At 50.6% G+C, this 21,813-nt stretch overlaps 1 protein-coding gene across 1 annotated transcript; it reads right to left on the bottom strand.

Moving 5' to 3' along the window:
- Positions 1 to 17: 17 nt before the first annotated feature.
- Positions 18 to 21,433, bottom strand: KIF23 (kinesin family member 23). Its single transcript, XM_077785816.1, has 25 exons — positions 21,423 to 21,433; positions 20,978 to 21,038; positions 20,424 to 20,435; positions 19,795 to 19,923; positions 18,742 to 18,847; positions 16,903 to 17,039; positions 16,016 to 16,125; positions 14,754 to 14,924; positions 13,727 to 13,768; positions 11,876 to 11,988; positions 11,483 to 11,604; positions 10,993 to 11,095; positions 10,610 to 10,689; positions 10,405 to 10,524; positions 9,433 to 9,592; positions 8,502 to 8,669; positions 8,100 to 8,257; positions 7,669 to 7,842; positions 6,707 to 6,886; positions 5,315 to 5,602; positions 3,175 to 3,405; positions 1,864 to 1,946; positions 1,337 to 1,418; positions 1,045 to 1,115; positions 18 to 250 (listed from the first exon to the last, which is right to left on the bottom strand). Exons 1-25 carry the CDS (start codon positions 21,431 to 21,433, stop codon positions 235 to 237), a joined length of 2,928 nt encoding a protein of 975 aa, XP_077641942.1. The 3' UTR covers positions 18 to 234.
- Positions 21,434 to 21,813: the final 380 nt, after the last annotated feature.

The following is a 21,813-nucleotide window of genomic DNA, read 5'->3' as shown; positions in this document are numbered from 1 at the left end:
GCTGGCACTGTCGGTAATGATCCGGCTCCGTTTGGAACTCCAGAGGGACCTTTTGGATTTCCCTGAACCTATGGAAAAGGACAGATCCATCCAGAAGTTCTTTGGGATCACCAATGGAACCATTTCCCAGCTTCCCTAAAAACCTCCGGGAATGAGCACAAAGCGGTTCCTGAGGAGCAGTGGCAGCAGAGCATTCCTCAGGCTGGGAAAATCCGGGATTCCAGCAGGAAAAATTCAGGGTTTCCTGCGCCTGCAATGGGAAAGAGACACAAAGAACTCTCAGGATTCATCCAGAGGAATTTTGGGAGCAGCCAACCCCCCATTCCCAGGTTTTGGCACTCCCAGTTCCCACACACAGCTCCTAAATAATCCAAGATTTAATCCAAGGAAACTCCATGAAATCCAGTGTTTTCCTTGGATTTTTAGGCAGGAGTAGCAAACCAAGTTTTGATTCCGGCTCCTCAATTCCCTCTTCCCACAGGGAGTTGGAATTTCCCAATGGATAACGTCAGCAAGGGGTTGAAGGTTCAGGAGAGGGAATCCAGGCCATTCCCAACCCTGTTCCAGTCAGGAATGAAAACCCAGAGTGGGAAGGGCAGTGAAGTTGGGAAAAGCACTCCTGAATTTTGGAAGTTGTCAGGAAAGAATTCCAGGAGCACTTCCTTGAGCTGGGCACGGAGCTGGAATTCCCAGGGATGCCTTATGAATAATTTGGGAAAGAGGGAATTCTCCAGAGCTTCCTTAGTGGTTCCATAATTATGCAGTTGGAATTTTAGCAGGAATTCGACCGCAATTCCTTCTTCCCAAAGGGAACTGGAATCCCAGGAAACTGGAACTTCCCAATCCCGAGAAACTGGAACTTCCCAATGGATAACGAGAGCAAAAGGTTAAAGGGGCAGGAGAGGGAATCCAGGGCGTTCCCGCTGCCATTCCTGATATTCCGCTTCGGAATGCAAACCTGATGTGGGAAGGGCAGCAAAGTCAAGGGGGGAAAGCATTCCCGAAGTTTGGAAGTTGTCGGGAAAGAATTCCAGGAGCACTCACTTGGGCTGGGCGTGGTGCTGGAATCCCGGTCCCAGCGCCGATCCCGCCCTCATCTCCACGGCCACGGAACACTGGGAATGCAACCCAAGTCAGGATCCGCCGCTTCCCACCCTTCCCAGCTCCCAGCATTCCCAAATCCTCAGCCAGAGGGGTTTGGATCCCCCGGCCCGGAATGTCCAAGGCCAGGCGGGACGGAGCAGCCCGGGAATGGCTGGATTGGGATGAGCTGGAGCTCCCTCCCAGCCCAAGCCAGGCCAGAATTCCAGGATCCAGGATGACATTCCCGGCTCACCCTGGTTTCCACGTCCGTCCATTCCGAGTCCGCGGCGTCCCCGGCGGGGTCGGGATCGGGAGGCGACGAGCGGCGCTTCCGCCTGGAACGGGAATTGGTGGAATTACGGCACAAACCTCACGGAATTTGCCGCATTCCAACACTGGAAAACCTCTTTAGTGTTCCTTAATAAATCTTGGATCCAGCAGCTCCAGCAGCCATAAATTTCTCCAAGTTTATGGGATCTCAAGCTGGATTTTCCCATTGGATCACCTGGCCTGGAAAAGGTTCCATGCACACACCGGGAATTCCACAATTCCAGGAGCTCAAATTAAAGGCTCCATCATTGGAACTTTGGGAATTCCAGGACTCCAGAAGCTCAAATGAAAGGTACCACGACTGAAATTCTGGGAATTCCAGGATTCCAAAAGCTCAAGTTCAAAGGTTCCACAAGTGGAATTTTGGGAATTCCAGGACTCCAGAAGCTCAAATGAAAGGTACCACGACTGGAATTCTGGGAATTCCAGGATTCCAGAGGCCGGACTCACCCGGTGGGAGATTCCTGCTTGAGGGTCTCAATGTCCGTGAACTGCACGGCCTGGCCCCCACCTCTGGTCTTGAACACGTCCCCCTGGAATGGGAAAAGGACAAGGAAAAGCGGGATTGGGAGAGGAACAGCGCCGGGATTCATCCCAGAATTCCAGCCCAAAGAGATACAGACACAAATAAGCTCCTCCCATTTCACTGCCAATGGATTGTTGCCTTTTTCCACAGGAAAATGCACAAATCGTGGGATCCACGGATCACGGGATCCCAAAAATCATGGAACCCCATAAACTGTGGGTTTCACAAACCATGGAACCCCACAACCCATGGAATTCCACAAATCGTGCGATTCACGAATCACGGAACTGTGAAAACTCCAAACTAAATTTCAGAGATTCCAAAGCAACATTCCCAAGATTCCCAAGGTCACTTCGAGGAGCTCGGTCTGGATCTCAACCTTGCGCCCAGCCTGGAGCACTGAGTGCCACATCCGGGAATTCCTTGGGCATTCCTTGGGAATTTCCCAGGGATGGGCACTCCAAACCTCCCTGGGCAACTCCACTGCCTGACCACCATTTTCCATGAAAAAATTCCCACTGAATTTCTGATGGAAAACACTGAGCTAGCTGAGCCTGGAACAGCCCCAAGCACACATCAACCAAGATCCAAACCAAGAGTTTCTATGGAAAACCTCTGGACCTAACCGTGAAAGATCCAAACCAAACTTCGGCAATTCCAACACAATATTCCCAACATTCCCAAGGTCACTTTGATGAATTCACTCTGGATCTCAACCTCGCCCCCAGCCTGGAGTGCCGAGTGCCACATCCAGGAATTCCTTGGGTAATTTAAACAAAATTCCAGTGATTCCAACACAACATTCCCAAGGTCATTTTGATCCAGCTGATTCTGGATCTCAACATTGTCTCCAGCCTGGAGTGCCGAGTGCCACATCCAGGAATTCCTTGGGTAATTTAAACAAAATTCCAGCCATTCCAACACAACATTCCCAAGGTCATTTTGATCCAGCTGATTCTGGATCTCAACATTGTCTCCAGCCTGGAGTGCCGAGCGCCACATCCAGAAATTCTTTGGGTAATTTAAACAAAATTGAATTTAAACAAAATTCCAGCCATTCCAACCCAACATTCCCAAGGTCACTTTGATGAGTTCACTCTGGATCTCAACCTCGCCCCCAGCCTGGAGTGCCACATCCAGGAATTCCTTGGGTAATTTAAACAAAATTGAATTTAAACCGAATTCCGTCCATTCCAACCCAACATTCCCAACATTCCCGGGATTGCCGAGGTCACCTTGATGAGCTTGGTCTGGATCTCCCCGTCGGAGGCGAGCTCCTGGTGGGTCAGCAGGTAGCGGTCGCAGCGGGCCAGGGCGCGCTCGCTGGGCGCCTCCACGGTGATGGCCCTGGGCACGCGCGGCTGCAGCAGCGTCTCCGTGGGCACGTGGCTCGGCGGCCGGTGATCCACCCAGCGCTCGCCGGCGCTGCGGGAACGCCGCGGCCGCAGCGGCGCCACCGGAGCGGCCTGGAACGGGAATGAGAGCAGGGAATGGGAAATGGGAAATGGGAATGGGGAATGGGAATGGGAACATGGAATGGGAATGGGAAATGGGAATGAGAACATGGAATGGGAATGGGCACTGGGAATGGCAGGGACAGGGGCCGGTGATCCACCCAGCGCTCGCCGGCGCTGCGGGAACGCCGCGGCCGCAGTGGAGCCACTGGAGCGGCCTGGAACGGGAATGGGAATGAGAACATGGAATGGGAAATGGGAATGGGCACTGGGAATGGCAAGGACGGCAGCCGGTGATCCACCCAGCGCTCGCCGGCGCTGCGGGAACGCCGCGGCCGCAGCGGCGCCACCGGAGCGGCCTGGAACGGGAATGGGAACATGGAATGGGAATGGGAAATGGGAATGGGCACTGGGAATGGCAGGGATGGCGGCCGGTGATCCACCCAGCGCTCGCCGGCGCTGCAGGAACGCCGCGGCCGCAGCGGCGCCGCCGGAGCGGCCTGGAACGGGAATGGGAACATGGAATGGGAATGGGAAATGGGAATGGGGAATGGGAACATGGAATGGGAATGGGAATGGGAAATGGGAATGAGAACATGGAATGGGCACAGGGAATGGCAGGGACAGGGGCCGGTGATCCACCCAGCGCTCGCCGGCGCTGCGGGAACGCCGCGGCCGCAGCGGCGCCACCGGAGCGGCCTGGAATGGGAATGGGAACATGGAATGGGAATGGGAAATGGACACAGGGAATGAGAACAGGGAATGGGCACTGGGGATGAGAACATGGAATGGGCACTGGGAATGAGCACAGGAAAGGCAATGGTTCGGTTCTTAGGTTGGATCCTGAGAGCACCACAAAGAGCTTGGCATCGAATTATCCATGGAACATTCCGGGCCAACTCCTATTTTTTGGGCATCAAATTATTCATGGAATACTCCGGGCCAACTCCAGTTTCATGGAAATTTTACCCCAGTGTTGTCCCATCTGCCACATTCCATTAAGTTTCCTCAAGTTTGGGAAAGCTCCTCCCAAATTTCCAAATCAACAGCACCAGCCCAAGGGATTGTCCTGCTTGGTTTTCCTAAAGTGCTCTTGGATTGAATCCTGAAGGCACCACCATGAGCTTGGCATCGGAATATCCACGGAATATTCCACGTCAAGTCATATTTCTTGGGAATTTTGGTCCAATCTGTTGCATTCCACACTGAGGAAGGAGGGAACAAAGGAAGGGATTGTCCCCATCCCCATCTGCTTTCCAAAAGTGCTCTGGGACTGAATCCTGAAGACAACATCAGGAGCCAAATAATTCCAGAGCTCCCAGTTTAATGGGAATTAGGGAAGAGAGTTAAAGCTGAGGCACACAAGAGGTTTATCCAAGGGATGCTTCCAGGCAGGACAAGCTCCCAGAAGCACCTTGGAAGCTGGGAAATTGCAGGAGGGATTGGAGGAGATATGAGGGAAAGGAAAAGGGAAACGCCAGGAAAAGGGAAACGCCAGGAAAAGGGAAACGCCGGGAAAAGGGAAACACACCGGGTTAAAGGGAAATTCCAGGAAAAGGGAAACACCAGGAAAAGGGAAACACGCCGGGTTAAAGGGAAATTCCAGGAAAAGGGAAACGCCAGGAAAAGGGAAACACGCCGGGTTAAAGGGAAATTCCAGGAAAAGGGAAACACCAGGAAAAGGGAAACACCGGGAGAAACATGAGGACACCCATGGCTAGAGCAGAGTGTGGCCACCTCCGAGCTCCCTAAAAGTGGAAATTCTCAACTTGCAAGGAAGCTCCAAAGACCAAGAGGGCGTTGAGAGCAGCCAGGCTGAGTGTGGGACCAGCAGGACACATTAGGAACAGCTCTACTCTACGATGGGCTCGAGGACAGAGAACCTTTAAGCCAGGCTCAGCCCCACTGGGCCAGGACTAACCCTGCAGCACGGATCCTCTTCCTGCTCTAGCTCCTCTCTATCCCTGGGCACCTCCAGCACTCGGCTCCAGCACATCCCTCTCCTCCTGGCAGGGCTGGGCCAGGCCGAGCCCGGCTCCGCTCCCGCTTTATTCCTGGCTTTGGGAATGCTGGCTGGCTCGCAGGAAGGGCCCCTCTGCTCCCACTCCAGCACGCAGGAGGCCACAGAGATGCTGCTGCAGGAGTTGGAGCGCCTGGGCGCCTGCGGGGCCGCCCGGCTGTCCCCAAGCCCAGCGGGGTCACCACAGCTCTGGGGAGAAGGGAGAGAGCAGTGAGACACGGGAGACTCCAAGCAAACAGGGACAGACCAGTCCAGGCATTCCCCGTTCCTCTGGATATCAGGGGGTGGGAGAATGGATGAGGAACAAACAGAGGAACAAGGGATTCGAGCTGCTCCAACTCAGGGCTCAAACTTCAGCAGGGATGTCACAGCACTGGGAAGAAGGGAGAGAGCAGGGAGACACAGGAGGGATCAGACAGGGACAAATCCAGGGATTTCCAGTTCCTCTGGATATCAGGGGGTGGGAGAATGGATGAGGAACAAACAGAGGAACAAGGGATTCGAGCTGCTCCAACTCAGGGCTCAAACTTCAGCAGGGATGTCACAGAAGGGAGAGAGCAGGGAGACACAGGAGGGGTCAGACAGGGACAAATCCAGGGATTTCCAGTTCCTGTGGATATCGGGGGGTGGGAGAATGGATGGAGAACAAACAGGACACAGAGAATTCAAGCTGCTCCAGCTCTGCCCCTGAGCTCAGCGGGGTCACCACAGCTCTGGAGAGAAGGGAAACATCAGTGAGGTGTCGAGCAATCAAACAGGGATGCCATGCAGGGAGAGACAGATCCAGGGATTTTCTGTTCCTGTGGATATCAGGAGGTGGGAGAATGGATAAACAACGGACAAGGAATTCAAGGTGCTCCAACTCGGGGCTCAAACTCCAGCAGGGACATCCCAGCTCTGGGAAGAAGGGAAGCATCAGTGAGACACAGGGACAGACAGATCCAGGGATTTCCTGCTCCTGTGGATCTCAGGAGGTGGGAAAGGGGATGGAGAACAAACAGGATTAAAGGAAGTCAAGCTGCTCCAACTCTGGGCTGAAACCTCAGATCTCTGGAAAAGGGAGAGAGCAGTGAAATACAGGAGACTCCAAGCAAACAGGGACAGAAAAATCCAGGGATTTTTAATCCTGCGGGTATCAGGAGGTGGGAGGATGGATGAAGAACAAACAGCAGACAAAGAACTCAAAGCAAGCTGCTCCAGCTCTGTGCTTGGGGGCTACTAATGACTAAAATCCCTGAGCTTCATCCCTAAAACCGCTGTTTCCTCAACCCAGCAGGTTTGGGAGTGACTCACGGGCGCAGGGGAAGGCGACACGGATCTCGGGAGAGCCTTTTCCCGCTCCCTTTCCCGGGATGGCCTCTCTGGCCTCTCGGCTCTGGGCTCGGTGACGATGGCCTTGAGCTGCTTCAGCTTCTCGTCCTTCACCCACAGCTTGTTCTGCATCTCCAGCTGCTTGGCTGCCACCCGCCGCTCCTGCAGGGACGGGGAGGGCAGTGCAAAACATGGAATTGCTGAGGCTGGAAAAGCCGCCAGGATCAGCGAGGCCAAGCTGGCTCTGAACCCAGCCTGGAGCCCTGAGTGCCATGGCCGGGTGTTCCTTGGATACCTCCAGGGATGGGGATTCCAAACCTCCCTGGGCAGTTCCAATGTTTACAACCCTTTCCATGAGGGAATTTTCCCAGGATCCCACCTGAGCCTGCCCTGGCACAGCCTGAGGCCTTTCCCTCTCCTGCTGTCCTTGTTCCCTGGAAGCAGAGCCCAACACCCTCCCTTTCCTTTCCTTCTTTCCCTTCTCTTCAATTCTATCCCTTTCCTTTCCTTTCCTTTCCTTTCCTTTCCTTTCCTTTCCTTTCCTTTCCTTTCCTTTCCTTTCCTTTCCTTTCCTTTCCTTTCCTTTCCTTTCCTTTCCTTTCCTTTCCTTTCCTTTCCTTTCCTTTCCTTTCCCTTTAATCCCATCCCTTTCCTTTCCTTCTTTCCCTTCTCTTCAGTTCCATCCTTTTCCTTCTTTCCCTTCTCTTTAATTCCATTCCTTTCCTTCTTTCCATTCTCTTCAATCCCACCCCTTTCCTTCTTTCCCTTCTCTTCAGTTCCATCCCTTTCCTCCTTTCCCTTCCCTTCAATTCCCTTTCCCCTTACCCGGAATTCCCACAAACACCAACCAGACCAACAGATCCCTCCTTTAAGAGCACCCCACACCCCAAATCCCCAAATTCCCGATAAGCCGATCCCGCTTTTCCCCCCATTCCTGCACTCACACATTCCTTCTCCCACTTGAGGGAGGTCTCGGCCACCATTCCCTGCAGCCTGGCCTCCAGCCTCCTCTTGTCCGACGCCTGCCGCTGCAGCTTCTGGCTCTTGCTCTCCAGCTCCTGCTGCAGGTTCCTCTTGTCCTCCTCGTAAATCGTGGCTGTCTTCTCCAAAATCTCAATCTGCAGGAGGAGAGGAAGGATTTGGGTGGCAACACGACCTTCCAATCCAGCAATTCCTGCTGGTATTTCCCAGGAAATCGCAATTTTCAGTTCTAAATCGCTCGTCCTGCTGTTTTAAAAAAACCTCACCTTGTAGAAAAGACAACAAATTTGCAGTAGTTTCCCCCAAAATATTTATTCCCGATGGCAAGGAATTTGCCAAATGATCCATTTAAAAAAAAAAAAAGGGATTTGTGCTCCAAAATGACCCAGCTGACCTTGTACTCCAAGGTTTTAATCTTCTTCTCCAGCCGTTCCAGCTCCGACCTCTGCCCCGTTATGGTTTTCTCCTTCTCAGCCAGTTTTCCTTGGATATAATTCTCCTTGGATGCAACACTGGAGTCAAATTCTTGCAGCATTGTTTTAAAGGCAAGAACTGGAAGAGAAATGGGATATTTAATATTTTTTCTTTGATTTTCTGCCTTATTCCCAGAACATCCAAACCTCTGTTTTTCCCAACAGATTTAAACCCTAAAGTTCCTCAAAAAAAAAAAAAAAAAAAAAAGGTTGAAACCTTCAATCTAAACAAAAAAACTGGGGCAAGGGGGATCCTTTGAGGAATAATAAGGGCACCAAATCTGAGTTTTGCCCCGATGTTCCAATTTGGGGCAAATTCCTACCGTTTTTGGCAAATTCCTCAGCCAGCATCTGCCTCATTTTGTGGCGCTGCTCCAGGGCCTCGATCAGTTTTGGGAGGGTTTGGTCGTCGTTGATATCCAGGAGCTCGCAGGAAGGCAGGGGTGGGAAGCTCTGGAAGAACAGCTCAGCAGGAGATGGCTCCTCCGGTCCTGCGGGATGGGAAAATCCGTCAGCAGGATGGGAAAATTCCAAAGGGAAAGAGGCAGGACCGTGGAAAACTGGGAATGATTGATGGGATCCACGGGTTTCCAAAGAGAGGATGGATGGGAAAGGATTAAATGTGACATCCTCGATTCCTTGTTTTACTAAAAGCAGGTTCTGAACATCCAGGAACATCCCACAGTTCCCTTGGCACCATTTCCTGTCAGGAGCTGCAATGCTGGGGCCATGGATTCATCCCAATCCCGTGGAATTCCTTGGAAACTTCCACAGGGAGCTGAAGAAGGAAGAGCAGCAGCTCCCAGGGCACTGAGGTTCAGCCAGGTACAGTTAAGGCTCAGTGGAATTGATTTAAAATTTAATTCCCAGCCTTGAATTCCTAACAGAAAAACTCTGCTGGAAAATCATGGAATGGTTTGGGCTGGAAAGGACCTCCAGGTGATCCTGTTCCATGGGCAAGGACACCTCTCACCGTCCCACGTTCCAGCCTGGCCTTGGACACTTCCAGAGATCCAGGGGCAGCCACAGATACTCTGGGAATACCATCCCAGCCCCTCCTCACCCTCACAGACAGAAATGTTTCCCCCAAGATCCCATCCAAATTCCCCGTTTTCCAACCCGAATCCGTTCCCTGCGCGACGTCCGTCCATCCCTTACCCCAATCCCTTCCTACTGAGCCCCGGAAGGCTCCGGAAGTTTTCCCCGAGCCCTTCCCTTTGCCGGGTGAAGATTCCCAGGGCGGAATGGCCTCACCTGGCGCCACGGGGCCGCCCCGGAGCTCCAGCCTGCGGGACAGCTCCTCCCGGAACGCCTGGTTCCGGAGGCGCCGCCCCGGCGTCAGCCCGCACAGGGGCCGGTCCAGGGGCCTGGCCACCTCCACCTCCTGGGTCATCTCCGCAAAACGCATCACTTGCTGCAAGAAAACGGGGAAAAAACACCGGGAGCACCGGGAGCACCGGGAGCTGGCGGCGGGGCTGAGGCACCGAAGAGGGAAAGGAGGAATGATCCGGCCGGAATCGCGAGCGGCAGCGGTTTGGGATCATCCAGGAGCCTCCCCCACAAGGTGCCACAAAAGCTTGGGCAGAGACAGCTGGAATTCTTGGAATAGGAGGGGTTAAACGGCCAAATGGGGCTCCGTGGAATTCTGTGAGGAAGGAAAAGCTTTCCCACTTCCCAAGCAAGGAGCAGGTGTAATATGAAAAACTGAAGTGCTCAGACAATTATAATGCCTTATATCTCTTGGAGTACAAGCATCCAGGGAAAAACAGGAAAAGAAGAGGAGGAGGGAATGGAAAAAGGGAATTTACCAAGAATTCTGTGAGAAAAGAAAAGCTTTCCCACTTCCCAAGCCAGGAGTAGGTGTAATATGAACAGGAAAGACAGGACTTGGAGAGCAGATTTATCCCACAAACTTGAAACACTCAAATAACAATTATAATTCCTTATATCTCTTGGAGTACAAGAATCCAGGGAAAAACACAAAAAGAGAAGCAGGAGGGAATGGGGAATTTACCAAGAATTCTGTGAGGAAGGAAAACCTTTCCCACTTCCCAAGCAAGGAGAAGATGTAATATGAACAGGAAAAACAGGACTTGGAGAGCAGATTTATCCCACAAAACTGAAGTGCTCAAACAACAGTTATAATGCCTTATATCTCTTGGAGTACAAGAATCCAGGGAAAAACAGGAAAAGAAGAGCAGGAGGGAATGGGAAAAGGGAATTTACCAGGCTTTCCTCATAGTCCTCAGCCTTGGGATTCACACACACGATCATCCGAACTTTCCCTTCTCCATCAAAATAGTTCTTGAAGAGATGAGTCAGTTTGGAATCTCTGTATGGAACCATCTGGGAATAAAGGCCAGGGAAAATCCCCTGAGTTTTCCTTATCCAGGTGATGAAATCCAAGGATAATTAGGGAAGGGCTGCCCACCTTGTTTGTTCCGTACAATTGGTTTTCCCGCAGAACCTCGATGCACGTCCTCAATGTCATCAATGACTGGTTGATATTCCCTAAAAAAAGCAAACACGAGGAAAAAAATCACTCCACGAGCAGCCCTTGGATCACGTTCCCAGATTAGCCAGAAGAATAAATTGCCTAATTAACAATATTTGTTAATAACTGCTCTAATTAACTGAAGTGGCAGAAGTGCTGCAGCGAACTTGCGGTTTCCAAACACAATTTGAGGTCATCAAATCCTAACTGATCCTAACAGAGCGCTTCAAGAATTCCTGGGATTCTTCCCTAGGAGACAAGATTAGCAGGAGCTTAATTAGCAGGGTTAATTAGCAGGGTGCTCCCGGGTGGGTTCCTACCTGCCTCCCGCAGCCTGTTCCCCTCGGCTTTGGTCCTGTTGGTTCTCTCACTTCCCGCCAGATCCACCAGGGACAGCTGGCTCAGGGTGATCTGCTCCTTTTCCTGGGACACAGAAGAAATCCTGGATCCCTCCAGATTCCCTCTGAAGGGCTGGGGGACACCTCATCCCAAAACACACTTCCAAAGGATGTGTCGGATACGAGCTCAGAGGGGTTGGGACAGCCAAAAGCTGTTTTTGGGATGTTTGGCAGATCCCTTCTGCCTTGGGCCACGGCACTGAAAGCTGTTGGATCATTCCAATTCCCAAATTTGAGATTCCCAAAGAAAGGAAGAGGTGAAAACCAAAGGAATCAGCAGCTCCACCCTCTGTTTTAACACCGAGCTTTATGACTAACTCTGTCACCTCCAAACCTGAGGCACAGGGAGCTGTTACCAAAGTAGATTCCATTCAATTCTTCTGGAATTCTCCTGGAATTCCCTGGAACTCACCTGGAGCACGTTGTCCCCATCAGCATCCAGAGGAGCCTGCGCCAGTTTGATGATGAACACGGAGTGGGAGCGGCTGGATTCCCGGTTCAGCTGCGTGTTGGCGATGCGCCGCTTCTTCTGCCCTGCTCAGACATCCCAAATTCCCAAAAATCCTGCTGCTTTCCCCCCGTTCCCACCTCCTCCAGCATCAGGGTGTGAGGAGATTGGGATTGGGAATGGGTTGGGAATGGGTTGGGAATGGGTTGGGAATGGGGAGGTCCTAAATGCCCGGAGAAGCTGTGGATGCTCCATCCCAAGGATGGAGCTGATCCAGAGGAATTTCCTCGCTCGTGGATAATGTTTAAGGTGCTGGGATGTGGGATCAGCCCCGAATTAATTCCAAGATTTTTTTACCTCTCCAAAAGACTTCAAAAGCTTCCTCTGTGGATTTGACCTCCACTTCGGTGCAGCCCATCACGTACATGTTGTGGTTCTGGTCTTCCCGAAGGATTTTGGACTGGGGAGGTCTTTGGGATGGCGGGAAAGAGGGAAAATAAGTAAATCCCACTGGAGGGGAATTCTCTGTGCAGATTCCTGCCATGCAGATTTTCTTGGAGGGCAAAATTCAGTGGGAAAAGGTCAAAACTCAGAGGGAAAAAATTCAGAATTTGCAGGGAAAAATGTCACAAGTCTGAGGGAAAAATGTCCAAATAATCTGAGGGGAAAATGCTCAAAAAATCTGAGGTGAAAAGGCCAAAGATTCTGAGGGGAAAATGTCCAAAAATTCTGAAGGGAAAAGGCGAAAAATTCTGAGGTGAAAAGGCCAAAGATTCTGAGGGGAAAATGTCCAAAAATTCTGAAGGGAAAAGGCGAAAAATTCTGAGGGGAAAATGTCCAAAAATTCTGAGGGGAAAATGCCCAAAAATTCCAAGGGGAAAATGCCAAAAAATTCCAAGGGAAAAATGCCAAAAAATTCCAAGGGAAGAAATTCAGAATTTGGAGGGAAAAATGTCACAAGTCTGAGGGGAAAATGTCCAAAATCTTGAAGGAAAATATAAAAAAAATTCTGAGGGGAAAAAGATCAAAATCCTGACAGGGAAATAATCCAAAATTCTGAGGGAAAAATGTCCAAATATTCTGAAGGGAAAAGGCGAACAATTCTGAGGGGGAAATGTCCAAAAATTCCGAGGGAAAAATGCCCAAAAATTCCAAGGGAAGAAATTCAGAATTTGGAGGGAAAATGTCACAAGTCTGAGGGGAAAATGCCCAAAAATTCTGAGGGGAAAATGTCCAAAATCTTGAAGGAAAATATAAAAAAATTCTGAGAGGAAAAGGGTCAAAATCCTGAAGGGGAAATAATCCAAAATTCTGAGGGAAAAATGTCCAAATATTCTGAAGGGAAAAGGTGAAAAATTCTGAGGGGAAAATGTCCAAATATTCTGAGGGAAAAATGCCCAAAAATTCCAAGGGAAAAATACCCAAAAATTCCGAGGTAAAAATGTCCAAAAATTCCGAGGGAAGAAATTCAGAATTTGGAGGGAAAAATGTCACAAGTCTGAGGGGAAAATGTCCAAAATCTTGAAGGAAAATATAAAAAAACTCTGAGGGGAAAAGGGTCAAAATCCTGAAGGGGAAATAATCCAAAATTCTGAGGGAAAAATGTCCAAATATTCTGAAGGGAAAAGGCGAACAATTCTGAGGGGGAAATGTCCAAAAATTCCGAGGGAAAAATGCCCAAAAATTCCAAGGGAAGAAATTCAGAATTTGGAGGGAAAATGTCACAAGTCTGAGGGGAAAATGCCCAAAAATTCAGAGGGGAAAATGTCCAGAATTCAGAGGGAAAACTCAGAATTTGGAGGGATAATGTCACAAGTCTGAGAGGAAAAGGTCAAAAATGCTGAGGGAAAATCATCCAAAATTCTGAGGGAAAAATGGTCAAAATGCAGGGAGAAAAAGTCAAAATTCTGAGGGGAAAGCATCAAAAATTCAGAGGGAAAAGGTCAATTATCCATCTAAAATATGGAAGACGGAATACAGGACATGGACACACAGCCAGGATTAGTGACGCTCCAGCTACCGCTCTAATTAGCAGCTATTTAATTGCAATTAATTGCTTTGGTGGCAGCTATTGCTTTTCTACAAGCACACAGAAGCAAGGAGAGCATCCTAGTTGTTCCTAGGAAAGCAAGGGAAAGCAGGGAATTTTCTGCTTCTACTCAAGGAAAACAGCACTGGAATAATGGGAATAAGACATTGGACACATACACAAAGTCTCCATTTCTCACAGGAGTGTTGCAATTGTTCCACCTACCAAAAAAACGGGGAAAAATATTAAATCCTTGATTTCTGCCTCAAATCTTTCCACGCTGCAGCTTTCAGAGGAAGAAATCATCCCAGATTTTTTTATTTTTTAGGGTGGGCTTTGGGAATAAACACCTTTTAATTTTTAAATGTTTTTTTAAAAATTTTATTTTAGTGTTTAAAATTTTACTGTTTAAAAAGCCATTTTATTTTAAAATGCTTTTAAACCATTCATTGTTTAAACACTGAATGGTTTAAAAGCATTCCCAGAGTTTCAAACCCTTCTGGAATGAGGACCCTGGAGACAGCTCCCAGTTTGCTTTGCCTTCGTTAGTCTTTGTTAATCAACCACTCCCTAATTAACACAGGACTGAGAGGCTTCTTTAATGGAGTTGGAATTTCAATCCATGGATTCCAAGTGGAATTTGCAGACTTTTCCTATAGATTTTAGACAAGTGCACACCTTTGGAAAAAATGTCCCAAATTTCTGGTTTTATGGGAATTACTGATATCAAGTGGAATAATATGGAAATATGGGGCACCAAACCAGTGTTTTCCGCTTTTTCCAAGGAAAAAAAAGCTATGGAATGGCTTGCTCCAAGTTGAAATCACCTGTTAGAATAGGTTGGGAATTTAAGTGGGATACAACTGCCCGATTATTTAAATATTTGCTTACTAATCACCCAGCCTAACGAGGGAGGGAGCGCCTTGGCCATCAGTACTGAAACATTCCTGGCTGGACTCCTTTCCATGTGTTTTTAACAGTGATTCCCAGGAATTCTGAGCCAAGCTCCCTATGGTTACAACCAAAAAACCAGGGTGGAGGATCCTACGAAAGCCTCCCAGGACTGGGAACACGGGAATTCCCAAACTCCCTCGGCTTTGGTGGGCTCCAAGCAGATGGTGGATGTCGGACCAGGACGCAGCCGTCGCTCTCATCCCAAACCTCTTCCAAGCCCAGGCGGGGAAAATCCCGGATTTCCCAACTCACTTGGGTTTGATGGAGTCACAGGGAGCCTCCTCCAGCAGGTCGTAGATGTAGTTGTTGTAGATCTCGATGTAGGACACGAAGACGCCGTAGACGTTGTCCTCGTCCACCTCCTCCGCCCGGCAGCGATCCTGCGCGTCGATCATGTCGGCAAACTCGGGATCCAGCTGCCTCCTGCGGGAAACGGAGGGATTGGGAACAGAATTCCCGGCAGCCCGAACGCGCCGGGGGCGGCTCGGCACGGATCTGCGCGGTTGGGTGGGGAAACGCGCAATATTCGGCAAAATTCCCGAATTTTGGGGGGTCCTGTGCGGGGCCAGGAGTTGGAATTCCGTGATCCAACCGAGGGAGTTCCATGGTGGAAAATCCAGGATCCAGATGAGGGAATTCCATGGTGGGAATTCCAGGATCCAGCTGAGGGAATTCCATGGTGGGTATTCCATGATCCAACCGAGAGAATTCCATGGTGGGAATTCCAGGATCCGACTGAGGAATGCCTATGGTTGGAAGACTGTAATCCAACTGAGGGAATTCCACGGTTGGAATTCCATGATGGAAATTCTATGATCCAGCTGAGGGAATTCCACTATGGAATTTCCATGATCCAGCTGAGGGAATTCCTTGGTGGAAATTCCATGATCCAGCTGAGGAAATTCCACGGTTGGAATTCCATGATCCAACTGAGGGAATTCCGTGGTGGAAAATCCAGGATCCAGCTGAGGGAATTCCATGGTGGGAATTCCAGGATCCAACTGAGGGAATTCTGTGGTGGAAATTCCAGGATCCAAGTGAGGGAATTCCATGGCTGAGGGGGAAAAATGTCTGAAAATTCTGAGGGAGAAAATGTCCCAAATTCTGAGGGGGAAAATGTCCCAAATTCTGAGGGGGGAAAAGTTCCAAAATTCTGAGGGGGGAAAAGGTCCAAAAATTCTGAGGGGGAAAAATGTCCAAAAATTATGAGGGGGGAAAAGCCCCAAAATTCTGAGGGGGAAAAGCCCCAAAATTCTGAGGGGGAAAAGCCCCAAAATTCTGAGGGGGAAAAGCCCCAAAATTCTGAGGGGGAAAAGCTTCCTCCAAGCTGAAGTCTCTTGTTAGAACAGCAGGAATAGATTGGGAATTTCAGTGGGCTACAACCACCTCATTAATTAAATATTTGTCAATTTTTTCCCCAATTTTTCCTCCATTTCTTCAAGGGAAGAGCCCAAGAGAAGTTGAATGCCATTTCTAGGGAATAAATTCCCTCTGCTATTCCCAGAGTCACTCACTTCCCAGCTGGAGTTTTTGGGGTGGGCAGCGCCTCTCTCCTCTGGCGTTCCAGCAGAGCCTCCACCTCGCTCTGCACATCCACCCCGTTCTTGTCATCCAGCTTGAAAACCTGAGGGAAAAACCAGGAATTTCATCCCATTCCAACATCCAGGTGCTGGCCAACTAGGCATTATTTGGTTAATTAATTAGTCTGATTAGGCTGGTATTAATTTATGAATACCATGCCACTCAAAGACACTCTGACCCAGCAAGATCTCACAAGAACAATTTGCAAAATAATGTTTTAGAAAAGCTCCCAAGGATGAGAATTCCAGGGTTATTTCAGTATATTTTAGGCACCACAAATGCACGCCTTTGGAAAAATATCCCTAATTTCATGAGGAGACAATTAATTTTTGGTTTTATGGGAATTACTGAAATGAAGTGGAATAATATGGAAAAATGCGGCACCAAAGCAGTGTTTTCCACTGTTTCCAGTGGGGAAAAAAAGCTATGGAATGGCTTCTTCCATGTTGAAATCACCGTTTAGAACAGGAGGAATAGATTGGGAATTTCAGAGGGATACAACTGCCTAATTAATTAAATATGTTCATTAATCACTCATCCTAACGAGGAAGGGAACACCTTGGCCATCCGTACTGAAATATTCCTGGCTGGATTCCTTCCCATGTGTTTTTAACAGATTTTTCCTAGGATGGGCTTGGGCAATAAGCACCAAACCACTGAACTCTTTAAAAGCATTCCCAGAAATTCAAATCCTTTTGGAACGAGCCCCCTGGCATTGGGTTTTTGGGTTTTTTTTTCCTCTTCCAAGCCCTCCAGTGGCAGGTTTGGAGCAGAAATCCACGGATGTGGGGCTGCGGGGAGGCTCAGGGGAGCCACTCACGAATCTCTTGGCCTGGAAGGGGCCGATGCTGTTGAAGATCATGGCCAGGCAGCGGGGCAGGAGCCCCCCGTCCCCAGGAGATCCTGTCATGGTGTGGGTCTTCCCGCTGCCCGTCACTCCGTAGGTGAACAGGAGACCTGGGAACGCAGGGAAAAGGCAGGAATCAGCAGGGCTGGGAAAACAAAACCAACCTCTTGGAGACGAACCCGCTGGGCAGAAACGCTGATGTCTGACCCCAGCTCAGAGGCTGCATGATTTCTTTATAACTGTGCTAAAATACATTAATACACTATTTAAAGGAGATACTAAAACTACAAACCTGCTTTTTCTAACTCCCACATCTAACTCACTCACAATTCATGCCCCTCTCTGAGAGCCCAACCCCAGGTGGGTTGGATTGGGTTGGGTTGGATTGGGTTGGATTGGGTTGGGTTGGATTGGGTTGGATTGGGTTGGGTTGGATTGGGTTGGATTGGCCACCAGGCTCAAACAATCCTCACCAGAATCCAACCCAGCATCACCCCAGGTAAACAATTCTCCAAACACATTCCACATGGGAAAACAAGGAGCAGAAATAGAAATTGTTTTCTCTTTCTTCTCTCTGTGCTCCTCTATGAAAATCCTGAGAGGGAGAAGAACGTGCCTGCCACATCTACCCAAATATTCCACAGCATCCAAAGTGCTGGCAGCTCTGGCTGGTGGTCAGGGCTGGGAACATCCGTCATCCTCTCCAGGAGCCACAAACCAGCCCTGGCACTGGTTCTGCCATCCCTGGAATATTCCAGACTGGGGCTTGGAGCACCCTGGGATACCGGAAGGTTTCCCTGCCCATGGAATGGGATGAGCTTTAATGTCCTTCCCATTGATGTGATGGTTTAGGAAGTGATGCTTTTTTGCCGTTTGCTGCTTTTTTTTTGGGAGTTCAAAACCTGCTTTGCTAAAAGCCCAAAATGCTGATTTCGCAATTTGCAACTCCCACAAACCATGGGAAAACTTGAGAGAGCGGGGAGAAGGATTTGGATGCATAATTCATGGAATTCCAAAGGCAGGGACACCTCCTGCTAAGCCAGGCCGCTCCATCGACACTTCCACGGCATGGGATCATCCATTCCCACCCAAACCACCCCAGGATTCCCATTCCAGAAAGAGCTTCCAGGGGTGAGCTGTGAGGAGCTGAGCCACAATTCCACCCAAACCTCAGGAGCCTTGGAATCATCTATTCCCACCCAAACCATCCCAGGATTCCCATTCCAGAAAGAGCTTCCAGGGGAACGGCTTCCTCCAAGCTCAAATCTCTTGTTGGAACAGCAGGAACAGATTGGGAATTTCAGTGGGATAAAATTACCTCATTAATTAAGTATTTGCCCTTTTATTTCCCTAATTTTTCCTTCATTTCTTCAAGGGAAGAGCCCAATGGAAATTAAATCCCATTTTATGTGAGGAGCTGAGCCACAATTCCACCCAAACCTCAGGAGCCTTGGAATCATCTATTCCCACCCAAACCATCCCAGGATTCCCATTCCAGAAAGAGCTTCCAGGGGTGAGCTGTGAGGAGCTGAGCCACAATTCCACCCAAACCTCAGGAGCCTTGGATCATCCATTCCCACCCAAACCATCCCAGGATTCCCATTCCAGAAAGAGCTTCCAGGGGTGAGCTGTGAGGAGCTGAGCCACAATTCCACCCAAACCTCAGGAGCCTTGGATCATCCATTCCCACCCAAACCATCCCTGGATTCCCATTCCAGAAAGAGCTTCCAGGGGTGAGCTGTGAGGAGCTGAGCCACAATTCCAACCAAACCCCGGGAGCGCTGAAATCCTGGGAATTTGAGCTCTGCTCACCGTTCTTGCCCCGGATCAGATCCTCCACCAGAGGTTTGGCCACCACGTCAAAAAGCTCCTTCTGCACCACCAGCGTGCCAAAGACCTCCTTGAAGGAATACTGGGTCTGCCAAAACAGGGAAAGCCACCCTGGAATTCCAGCTCCACGGCCTGCAGTGGCCAGAAGGATCCCACGGAACGGAGAATTCCCAAAGCACAGCGAAAACTGGAATTTCCTTCCAGCTCCCCCCAGAATCCAAGCAAAGGAACATCCACCGTGGCCAAAGTGGAGCTGTTCCCTCATGGAATTTTGGTTATTTTGGGCTTTTTTCCAGTCCAGCCTCAAGTTTTCAGTCTTAAATTTCAAGCTGGTTTTATTTTTTTCGTGAATTATTTTAATCAATTTTTAAATTAATTTTAATAGCCCTAAATTTCAAACCGGTTTTATTTTTTAATAAATTATTTTAATAAATTTTAAAACTTATTTTAATTGTTGATGGTTGTTTTTCCACCAAAACTCTTCCTTGGGGCAATACCTGAATTCCAAATTGCTGAACAAAACCTTGTTTAATTAAATTAACATTCCATTAATTAAGCTTTGCCTGTTTTATATTTAAACCTTTGAAAACCCCTTAACGCCCTTCCCACAGGAATTTTCCAGCTGAAATTGCAAACAGAAGATTCCACATCCCAGCTGAGATTCCCACCGGGAGAAGCTGTGGGTTCCTTTTCCCTGGGATGTCCCAAGGCCACGTTGGAGCAGTGTGGGATGATGGATTCCCATGGAATGCCATGAGTTTGAGGCGTTCCCACGGATTTGACGGATCAGGAAGTGATTTTTTTTTTTTTTTTAATCCCAGACGGATTTTTGGGGTGGAAAACCTCGGGATTCTGCACTCCGCAAGTGCCACAAATCATGGGAAAACTTGGGAGAGGAGGAGCTGGATGGGATTCACGGAATTGCAGAACTTTGGGTTGGAAGGCTGGGACAGCTCCGGCTAAGCCAGGCTGCTCCGAGGCGCTTCCAGGGCCGGGGCAGGAATTCCAGGCGGATTCCCGGCGGGAATGCCGTACCGCGCGGTACTCGCCGTTGCGGAAGACGCGGTATCCCTCGGGAGGGTGGATCTGCAGCGTGGTGCCGCTGAGCACCTCGATGCAGCATTCCTGGTCCGCCCGGCTGAGCGGCCGCACGCGGCAGTACACCTGGGAGAAGGGAAAACGGGGATCAATCAGCCGGGAATAAACCGGGAATCAACCGGGAATCCGGGAATAAACCGAGAATCAACCGGGAATCAGCCGGGAATCAACCGAGAATCAACCCGCTGTACACCTGGGAGAAGGGGAAAACAGGAATAAACCAGGAATCCACTGGGAATCCACCGGGAATCAACCCACTGTACACCTGGGAGAAGGGGAAACGGGGATCAGCCGGGAATAAACCGGGAATCAACCGGGAATCCACCGGGAATCAACCGAGAATCAACCGGGAATCAGCCGGGAATCAGCCGGGAATCAGCCCACTGTACACCTGGGAGAAGGGAAAACGGGGATCAGCCGGGAGCAAACCGGGAATAAACCGGGAATGCACCGGGAATCAACCCACTGTACACCTGGGAGAAGGGGAAACGGGGATCAGCCGGGAATAAACCGGGAATCAACCGGGAATCCACCGGGAATCAGCCGGGAATCAACTGGGAACCAACCCGGCTGTACACCTGGGAGAAGGGGAAAACAGGGATCAGCCGGGAACAAACCGGGAATAAACCGGGAATGCACCGGGAATCTACCCACTGTACACCTGGGATAAGGGAAAACGGGGATCAATCAGCCGGGAGCAAACCGGGAATAAACCGGGAATGCACCGGGAATCAACCGAGAATCAACCAAGAATCAACCGGGAATCAACCCGGCTGTACACCTGGGAGAAGGGGAAAACGGGAATCAATCAGCCGGGAATCAACCCGGCTGTACACCTGGGAGAGTGGGAATAAACCAGGAAAAAACAGGAATCAAGCGGGCAGTACACCTGGGAATGAAGCCTGGGTTAAAGCCGGGAATTTCTCGCTGTAGGAATCGGGGATCTCGGGATGATCCGGCAGTAAAACCGGGAATTTCCCGGTGTGGGAATCGGGATGATCCCGGCAGTAAAACCGGGAATTTCTGACTGTAGGAATCGGGATCCCGGGACCATCCCGGCAGTAAAACCGGGAATTTCTGGCTGTAGGAATCGGGATCCCGGGACCATCCCGGCACTCACCCCCACCGGGTCCTTCTGCGCGGGGTTCGTGGCTTTCCTCGGCCGCCGCGGCGTCCTGGCCCTGCCGAGGGGAGAGAGTCAGGAGACACCGGGAACGGCGGAGCGGGACACCGGAGGGCACCGGGAACACCGGGAGCACCGGGAGCACCAGAGGGCACCGGGAACACCGGGAGCTGCAGGAGCACCGGGATCACCGGGAGCACCGGGAACACCGGGAGTCGCGGGAGCACCGGAGGACACCGGGGGCTGCAGGAGCACCGGGTTCACCGGCAGCACCGGGAGCCGCGGGAGCAACGGCAGCGCCCGGAGCACCGGGAGCCGCGGGCACCGCCGGAGGGCACCGGGAACACCGGCAGCGCCGGGAGCCGCGTGCAGCCGCTCAGGGCAGCCCCGACCCACCTTCCCCGGCCCGTCCCTCCCCGCCCGGGGCTCCCGAGCCACTCACGCCGCCTTCATGTCGCGGCCGCTCGCTTCTGTCGCGACAGCGCCCGGGGCTGGCGGCACCGGCCGCGCGCGCGCCCGCCGCGTTCAAATCCGGCCAATCAGCGCGCGCGCCGCCGCCGACGTCACCACGCACGGCGCGGTCCCCGTGGCGACGCCCCCTGCTGGCGGCGGTGGGCGCAGGGGCCGCGGGTTCGAATCCCGCCCCCGGCCGATCCCGCTTTTCCGGGATCTTTCCGCTTTTTATCGGTTTAATTCCAATATTTCAGGAGAAACCCTGGAATTCAGACCGTTCCAATCCCGTCCCCGGCCGATCCCGATTTTCCCGGGATTTTCCCCCGTTTTTGTCGCCTTAATTCCAATATTTCAGGAAAAACGTGGAATTCAGACCGAAT

Source organism: Lonchura striata, chromosome 11, assembly GCF_046129695.1.
Source record: "Lonchura striata isolate bLonStr1 chromosome 11, bLonStr1.mat, whole genome shotgun sequence".
In the NCBI taxonomy this organism is placed as follows: Eukaryota; Metazoa; Chordata; class Aves; order Passeriformes; family Estrildidae; genus Lonchura; species Lonchura striata.
Note: the sequence above shows the minus strand (reverse complement) of the source record. Positions and strands in the feature narration are given on the sequence as shown.